At 34.1% G+C, this 9,613-nt stretch overlaps 3 protein-coding genes across 3 annotated transcripts; 2 read left to right on the top strand and 1 right to left on the bottom strand.

The window, feature by feature from the left end:
* Positions 1-3,079: 3,079 nt before the first annotated feature.
* HELRODRAFT_168638 (hypothetical protein) lies at positions 3,080-4,114 on the top strand (the record flags this gene model as incomplete). The annotated part of the gene is made up of 3 exons (XM_009014499.1): positions 3,080-3,106; positions 3,381-3,513; positions 3,930-4,114. The coding sequence occupies 3 exons, from the start codon at positions 3,080-3,082 to the stop codon at positions 4,112-4,114; spliced, it is 345 nt and encodes a 114-aa protein (XP_009012747.1).
* Positions 4,115-4,837: 723 nt separating this feature from the next.
* HELRODRAFT_168637 (hypothetical protein) lies at positions 4,838-6,877 on the bottom strand (the record flags this gene model as incomplete). Its single annotated transcript, XM_009014498.1, has 3 exons — positions 4,838-4,882; positions 5,204-5,506; positions 5,720-6,877. The coding sequence occupies 3 exons, from the start codon at positions 6,875-6,877 to the stop codon at positions 4,838-4,840; spliced, it is 1,506 nt and encodes a 501-aa protein (XP_009012746.1).
* Positions 6,878-7,904: 1,027 nt separating this feature from the next.
* On the top strand, positions 7,905-8,890 carry HELRODRAFT_168636 (hypothetical protein; the record flags this gene model as incomplete). Its single annotated transcript, XM_009014497.1, has 3 exons — positions 7,905-8,029; positions 8,317-8,558; positions 8,736-8,890. The coding sequence occupies 3 exons, from the start codon at positions 7,905-7,907 to the stop codon at positions 8,888-8,890; spliced, it is 522 nt and encodes a 173-aa protein (XP_009012745.1).
* Between the last annotated feature and the right edge of the window lie 723 nt (positions 8,891-9,613).

Genomic DNA, 9,613 nt, shown 5'->3' with positions numbered 1-9,613 from the left:
ACAGAACAGAAATATATGTATGTGATAACAGTCCAGTGAATGAAGGAGGAATGAATTAATGAGTGAACTAAAGTGTGAATGAAGTAATGAGTTAATGAATGAATGAACGAACGAACGAATAATGAAACGAACGATAAAAAGAAACGAACGATCGAACATTTCTGAAAACTAATTATAAAAATTTGAAAAAAAAAAAAAAAACTGAAACCATTTGCAGTCCTGTCGAAGAACGTAAGCCATAGAGTGCGGACGAACATAGCAAGCGACCGACCAACATACGTCAACGACAATACCGACTCGCCCTACCTCAACTACATCACAGACGGCCGGACGCTGATAGCAGAGACAGCCACACACTTCAGCTCCAACTACCGCTGGCTCGTCCTTGACCTTTATCTTCACTACGTGGTCCTCAAGGTTGTCGTTTTCAGTAACAAAGAGTGCCTGACGTGTATCGGCTTTTTTACCGTCGAACTGTCCAACGATTTCCACCCTGCCAGAGGGTTAGTTTCGACCTCTCACGTCTGTGGGCTCTGGAAAAAGAGAATATTTGACCCATTTACCACCATGGTGATCCCCTGCTCGACCTCTGCAGAACATAGGTTCATAGTCGTCAAGAGCACTGATAGGCCGGTTATCGGTTTTGATATAAGGCAGATTGAGGCCTACGGGAAAGGTTTTTTTTTTATATTTTTTTTGCGGTTTTGCAGTTTAAAATATTTTTTAATTAAAAATATTGGCTCCTACCAGCCACATTGAATGTTTTTCATTCATTTATTACTCATTCGTTGATTCATTCCCTGTTCATTCATTAATTCATGGATTGACTGATTGATTGAATGAATGAATGAATGATTGACTGATTGATTGATTCATTGATTGATTCATTCATTCATTCATCCATCCATCCATCCATCCATTTATTGATTCATTCATTCACTCATCCATCCATTCATTTATTTATTCATTCATTCATTCATTCATTCATTCATTCATTCACTCACTCACTCAAACTCCCTAGAGCCGCACATAAACAACTACCAGGGTTGCTTCCTCAGGGTCTCCCCGAAAAAGCTGCAGTTGAAGAAAACTATGGGCAAGTGCTACACGCACTGCCGATCAGTCGAACAGCCCTTTTCGGCCGCGAGGGTGGGCCAGCTAGAATTTGCATATTCATTAACTGAATAGATTATGTTAATTGAATAGATTATGTTAATTGAATAGATTATGTTAATTGAATAGATTATGTTAATTGAATAGATTGTGTTAATTGAATAAATTATGTTAATTAGAAAGGAATCGCTTGCTACTGCGTCAAGAGGTTCGATATGAGGGTGTCGTCGAAATTGTGCGAGACATCTTTTGGCGGGAAAGCAGCTACCTTTTACCAGCTCGCCGTTCACGCGGGTGAATGAATGAATGAATGAATGAATTAATTAATTAATAAATGAATAAACTGTTCAGCTCTAAGACGTAAATAATCACAGAAATTAACATCTAACAAACAAACCACACAAAAAACAATAACGAAACCACATCATCACCATCATCAGCCTCACCATCATCATCATCACATATAACAGTCGATATTATGGCGAACAAAGATATAATATTCTTGGGCTGTTTCGTGAAGAGCGATTTAAATTTCTTGGCCGGAAGACAGGAGGGTGGCCTTTCCTATGAAAACTGCCTGGAGAAGTGTGGAATGAAAGAATCACTGCTAATGGCCATTAGTGTGAATTAATTATGTTAATGAATGAGTGAGTGAATGAATGAGTGAGTGAATGAATGAGTGAATGAATGAGCAAATGTATGAATGAGTGAATGAATGGATGAATAAACGTTTGGAAAAATGTTCTACGGAAGAATTACTTTCATTGGATATTAGGTGGATCAAGAATTTTTTTTAATTAATTACTCTGAATGAATGAATGAATAAATGAATGAATGAATGAATGAACGAACGAATTAATTAACGAATTGATAAACGAATGAATGAATGAATTGATAAACAAACAAATGAATAAATGAATGAATAATGAATGAATGAGTAACTGCAATTGCAACTTATTGAGCTTTTTGCGATAGAAATCAATAATTATAAACGCAAATAATTATTATAAATAAAAATAAATATATAAATATTATAAAATAATATAATTAGGATGGGAATATATGTTTTTGTGGACAAAATCTTCGACACTTCGCCCCAACTTCACTGACAGCCTGTTCGATTCCGTGTTCAGCCTCTTCTAAGGAGACGTGTGGTGGTCCGATGGCTTTTAGCATATATGAAAGTTAACAATGTTATTTTTTAGGGAATGTTGATGTTGTTGTTGTTGTTACTGTTGTTGTTGTTACTGTTGTTGTTGTTGCTGTTGTTGTTGTTACTGCTGTTGTTGTTGTTGCTGTCGTTGTTGTTGTTGTTGTTGCTGGTTTCAATTTACATTTCTTGTCTGACCATTTGTCTATCAATCTAGTATCTAACTATTTTTTAAAAATCATTAATTTAGTCATTTGATTTTAGTCTTTCATTCATTCATTCGTTCATCCATCCATCCATCCATCCATCCATCCATCCATCCATCCAACTTTTTTCCAAAAAAGTTCGTTTCAGATATCCATTCCTGGGCAACAGACCTCACTGCGTTTCGAACTTGACGGAGATGAGGATGTGTTCGACTGCACGCTGTGCAAGGGGTTGGACCGGACCATCATGTGAGGAAAGAAGTAGGTAAATGAATACATTTTTTTAAGTATTTTTTTGTATCTTTTTGTTTGTATCTTTTTGTATCTTTTGTTTGTATTTTTGTATCTTTCGTTTGTATCTTTTTATATTTTTTGTTTTTATTTATATTTTTGTTTATATCTTTTGTTTGTATCTTTTTGTTTCTTTTGTTTGTATTTTTGTATCTTTCGTCTGTATCTTTTTATATTTTTTGTTTATATTTATATTTTTGTTTATATCTTTTGTTTGTATCTCTTTGTTTCTTTTATTTGTATTTTTGTATCTTTTCTCTGTATTTTTTTGTATCTTTTGTACTATATTGGTTTCGCGGAGTGAAAACTAGATGAATACATGAATGTTTTATCCAGTTTGTATGAGGTTTGTATCTTTTTTGCATACGGTTCTGTATGTCGTTCATATGTTGTTTGTATCATATGTATATTATTTGCATGTGACTTGGATGATATGTTTGTATGCGACTAGTATGATATGTTTGTATGTCTTTTGTAGTATCCGCTGTTTTTATGCTTTCAACATCTGACTTATCTCTTCTACAATACGCATCAGCAGTATCACATACACACTCACACACGCACAGACACACAGATACACACACGCACACACACACACAGACACACACGCACACACACAGACTGCAGGGATAACAATGGAGGCTGTCCTAAAAATCTACTTTGTAGGAGGAATGAGATTTCGAAAAATTATTTCAGCGAATGCGTTTGTCCGCTCGGCCTGTATTACAACGGGTCTCGATGCTATGGTGACGAGTTATTTATTTTTTAAATTAATTGGTTAATTAATTAATTAATTAATCAATTAATTAATTATAGTTGATGCAATTATGGAAATATTAATTATAATTAATTACGCGCGTTTCTTTTGTTTGATTGCTTGGGATGATAATAGCGACACTGATGGAATGAATGAAAGAATGAATGAATGAATGAATGAATGAATGAATGAATGAATGAATGAATGAATGAATGAATGAATGAATGAATGAATGAATGAATGAATGAATGAATGAAAGGTTAGATATATAGAAGAATGACTAATTGAATAAGCAGATAAATAAATAAATAAAACACACCTTAAAACACACCACACACACATACAAACACACTCAAACACACATACACACACACAAACACACACATACAAACACACACATACAAACAAAAAGATATAGACGAATGTAAATACACGTCTGTATGCCAAGAGATGCATTGTGGTTGCGTGAACAAAGTCGGCTATTTCAAATGCGTTTGCACGTCTGTTAAGCATTACCTGAAGCACATGCTGACAGCCATCATCATATTCGAGACTGTCATCATCGTGCCTCAAATCATCTTGAATTTTTTTAGTTAGTTCTGTGTGTGTGTCTGTCTCTCTCTCTCTCTTTCTCTCTCTCTTTCTCTCTCTCTTTCTTTCTCTCTCTCTCTCTTTCTCTCTCTCTCTCTCTCTGTGTGTGTTTGATGAATTAATATGAAAATGATTGAAATGATTGAAATTAATACAAATTCATTTCCATTTGATTAATTTGATGATGACGATGAATTAATAAAATAAATGATTGAAATTAATACTAATTAATTTTCATTTGACGAAAGGGATCATCGAACTCCAGAGGCAAGTTATAGAGCAATCGAGTAAAATATCAGCCATATGAATCGCCCCATCAAATCGAGTCGGTTCCGAAACTACACTTTTTTATGTGTGTTCGAATACCGAAACTATACCGACACTTGTATTCGGTCGGTTATCGTGTGTGTATATAAATTATACCGGATTTTATTTTAAAGTCCATAGACTATAATTTAAAATGTGCGTTACAGTGTATGTATTTGAATATGTATTATGTGTCTTACCGTATCTATAGCCAGAGGTATTTGAGTATGTTGTATACGTATCTATAACTATACCATAATTTTTGTTTTGGTATGTGCTAACCGGTTCTAAATTGACGAATATATCGAGTATATTCCATACAATGTAATTATACCGAAGTTTTGTATTTTAGTATGTACAAGCCGTTACTATACCGACATAATGTGTATACTGTATCGAGTTTTTTCATATCTATAACCGTAATTATACCGAATCGCATTCGAGTTCGTATGAATCGTAACTGTATAACTGTAATTTATTATAACGAAACAAAACGAAATTATTACGATAACAACGATATTATTCAGTTATGAGTTATGTGTGTGTGTGAGTGTGTGTATCTGTGTGTGCGTTTGTTTGTTTGTTTGTGTGTGTGTGTGTAATAGTTTAAAGTATAGTAGCTGTAGTATTTAAGGAACTTTCCGTATCTTTATCATCCTCATCATCGTCGTCATCATCATCAGCATTATAATGTTGGTTGTGATGATGATAATTATCATCGTCGTCTTCGAGATCATCATCATCACTTTTGAAATAACGAACGACAACATTGTCTTGTAAAAATAGAACTTTTTTCTTTTTGGAATTTTGGGGTTTATCATTATCATCATCGTCGTCGTCTTCATCATCGTCTTTATCATCATTATCAACATCGTCTTCTTCCTCATCATTATCACAATCTTTCATTCCTTCTTCCTCTTCTTCATCCAGAAGCAGTTTTTCAATTATTTCATTCTCTCTATCTTCGTCGTCATCACCATCAGCACCTCCAAAAACATCATTACCATTGCCGCCACTTCCGAAAGTATCATCATCAAAACCGTCGTTTGGGGTTGGGGAATGTCGAAAGCTCATGAGCGTTGCCGGCTTAACCTAAGAGAGAGGAAAAATTTAAAATAAATACTACTACTACTACTATTGCTGCTACTACTACAACTACTATTACTACAACAACAACTACTAATAATTATAATAAATAATAATGATAATTATTATTATTACTAAGTTATTTTCTGGTGTCTTTATGAAGCAATTGAGTTTTTTATTGCAAGGTTTCCTAGTAAGTGAAAAAATATTCGGGCTGACTTTGTTGTAAATGTTGTCGATGTTGATGTTGACATTTTTGTTGTTGTTGATGTTTTTGTTGTCGTTGTTGTTAGTACCGCTGCTGTTACTACTGCTGCTGTTGTTGCTGCTTATGTGGCTGCTAATCTTCTTCACTCTGACGCCTTGGACGATGCTACAGCTGCTATTGGTGGCGTTGCTGTGGTTGTTGTCGACGATGACGTCATTTTTATTATTGTTCGTGTTGTTGTGGCTGGTGGTAATATTTTCTGCAGTGTTGGTGTTTTCTCTAAGGTCAAAGCTGTTGCTAACAATGCGTTGATTTTGATTATTAATATCGCCATTATCAATGTTGTTTATGTCATTATTATTGTTCTTATTATTCTTATTGTTCTTATTGTTCTTATTATTCTTATTGTTATTATTATTACTGTTTTGATCATCATCAACATCATCGTTAGCTTTCTCCTTAGCCAGCCTTCTCTTCTTCATCCTTGCGACTACCGCCATGTTGTTAGCTATTAATTTTCTCAGCTGTCTTTGATCGGCTAGCTCAGCTTTTTTCTGAGTCTCGGTCAAATCTTCCCAAAAAGTCGATATGTAGTCGAGTCGAAGCGATGGCGAGTCCGAGACTATGTTCAACTCGTAACTATCGAATTCGGTAAAAGTCGGATCCAATTGTTTTAAACCAGTGAAACGAGGTGATGGTGTTATGGCAATAGTTGTTGTTGATGTTGTTGTTACTGCTGATGTTGTTATTGTTGATGTTGTTGTTTTCCCAATTTTACAAATATTCAGTTTTTTTGGTTTCTGCCGTTTTCGATTTTTTCTTTCCATCCGAAATGGAGGCGGGGAGGCAAATATTATTATACTGGGAGAATCAATAAGGGCTGTGGTTTCTGGGAAATTATTTTTCTTTGTTTTATTATTATTATTATTATTATTATTATTATTATTAGCAGTAGTAGTAGTAGTATTGTTAGTGTTTCCAAAGCCATCAGCGTCATCTTCAACGTCAGCGTATTCATAGGGATCGATCATTTTTCTCTTTTTCGGGTTTGACCTTTGAACCTTACAATTAGCGCCCTTATTATTATTATTATTATTATTATTATTATTATTATTATTATTATTATTATTGTCGTCGTTGTTGTTTTTAATCCTTTCATCATTCGACATGTCTTTCTGAATAGAACAATAGCTGCTACTGTAACTTCTATTAGCTCTGATTTTTTGAGAAACAGTAGATCCCCAACGAATGCCACGGACTCTGTCAGTCCAACATTTGAATCGGGGGGAGGTTCAGCAATCCCAGAAACTCAATTCCCACAATAATTTCATGTGCGAACTTTTTAAAATTTCGCGACAGTTACCTTTCTCTGGTACCCTCTGGAGAATGAATGGTATTTTAAAATTTTACGGTCACCCGTCCAAATGGCTGACCGCGATCAACTATAAACAAGTTAAGCAATGATGGTCAACATTGATAATAAAAGGCCTTACTAATTCAAAATTCGCAAAAATTATAATAATAATAACAATAATAGTAATAACAATAACCGTAATTTTTTTTAATTTGTTAAAATATTAATCCTTGACATTAATATATAATTTTTACGGTTTAGTTTTGTTTTCGTCTTGGTAAAATTTGGCGGGAAAATCGCCAAAGAACTAGAAGTTTAAAGCACTTCAATAAGCAAAAATGAAGTGAATATGTCTATGCTGGCAAATAAGGTTGAGCGAAGGCGTATACATTGGGTTATTTATCTATTCATATGTTACATTTTTATTCGTTCATTATTTGGTTGGTTGATTGATTCAATCGTTCATTGATTGGTTGATTGATTGATTGATTGATTCATTTATTCATTCATTCATTCATTCATTCATTCATTACACTTTATCTCTGATAGCAGCTGGGAATCCTAACACATGCTCCTATTGTTATCATTAAGTTATCTTATATACTTGAGAAACTCTCTCTCTCTCTCTCCATATATATATATATATATATACATATATAGAGAGAGAGAGAAAGAGAGAAAGAGAGAGAGACAGATGTATTTATATATAGCTATAATTTAGTTTAAACCCAACCAACAAATTTTTTCAGTGTATCAGTCGTTCCTGTACTTCAGAATTTTTTAGCATTTCAGTATTTGAAGTATTTTTTTTCAAATTAGGACAATATTAAGCGTTCGACAAGATGGCGCTAACGATATTGACTATAGTCTTCTGTCTGTCAGTTTGGATCGATGTTGGCGAGATGAAAATGTTTAGGTTTCAAGAGGCACCTTTGCCAGATGATCCGTGTACTATTGTTCATGTTAGGTATGTTTGCATGTGTGTGTGTGTTTGTGTGTGCTTGTGTATGTGTGAGTGTGTGTATGTTTGTGTGTGTGCTTGTGTTCGTTTGTGTGTGTGTGTGTGTGATCTTCAATAAGAAAAATGTACCTACAACATCTAGCAAAAAAAAACAGCAACATGAACAACAACAATAACAACGACAAACCACCACCACCAACAACATAGACATTTAAAACAACAAACAATAACTAAGAATAAACAAACATAAACAACAAAACCAAAGAAAAACAAACCCACCAACAACAAAACAGCACCCCAGAATCAATGAACTTCGTCGAAATGCTCTCCCCAAGATCCGAAAAATGTTTCGATCGCTCTGGCGTTCTTTGGTACGCTACGTACGGTCGTATTAGACTACGTGTCCGGATAAATCCGGACGAATCCGGCGAAGAATTTGTGATGTGCTTGACAGGGGGGTCCAGTGACAGACTGTACATTTGGATGGATACTTTTAAGAATGCCTGGACGCCCATCTCGTTTCCCACGAGTTATAGTTAGGAGTTTTTTTTTGTTCAGAAATTTTTTATTTTTGTTGTTTTTGTTTTTAGTTTAGTTTTTAGTTATTTATAACTTTTTTATTGAATCATTTTTTTTATTTATTTATCTATCTATCTATTTGTTCATTCATTCGTTCGTTCGTTCGTTCATTCATTCATTCATAATTTCACAGCTGAAGTTGACAGGACAAACAGTTGCAAACAATCATACAAGGGCAACGTTGATTTGTCTCTGGAACCGCCATGGTCCCACCCACAATATGTTAATTACGTCACGTGGAACATTACCAGAGTTCCTATTGGCTACTTCGAGCCTAATCTCAGATGACTGGCAGCTGGGATTATTATGTCTGATTATCGAATTTTGAGCGGTTATTAATTAATCGTATATGAGTTAATTTGTTTTATTACTTTTATTATTATTTTTATTAATTATTTGTTTAATTAATTATTAATAAAACAATCAATGTTCTATACATTGCTTTTTAAAATGAAAAAGCTGAATACAATTTTATCTCTCTCTCTCTCTCTCTCTCTCTCTCTCTTTCTATCAATATGTGCATACATATTGTTACAATAATTATCATAAAGAAAACTCACTAGACAGTCTAATATAGAGGTAGACAGACAGACAAATATAATGCATTAATGAAACGATAAATTATTTAATTCGTACATACGCACACACATACACACACACATACACACACACACACACACACACACATGCATACATACACACACATATACATACATACATACATACAATTTTTAATTAATATACTACACTGCTCCATCAATTTTCTATTTATACGGTCGATAAAAATGAACGGGCACATTAAAAACTGGCGCGTGTGGAATGATGGAGAGAGAAGGAGAGAGAAAGAGAGAGAGAGAGTTAAAAAAAGAAAGAGACACAATAATAAAAAGAGAGAGAGAAAGAGTGAATGAAAGTGTAACAATTAAAAATGACAAAAAAGACTTGAAGAAGCATAAACTGATACCAAACTGATACTGAAAAAAATGAAAGAGGGAGTGGGAAAAAGATGTG

The sequence above is a fragment of the Helobdella robusta genome (genome assembly GCF_000326865.2).
Source record: "Helobdella robusta unplaced genomic scaffold HELROscaffold_14, whole genome shotgun sequence".
NCBI classification, from domain to species: domain Eukaryota; kingdom Metazoa; phylum Annelida; class Clitellata; order Rhynchobdellida; family Glossiphoniidae; genus Helobdella; species Helobdella robusta.
The sequence above is the reverse complement of the archived record's forward strand: the minus strand, read 5'-3'. Positions and strand labels throughout refer to the sequence as shown.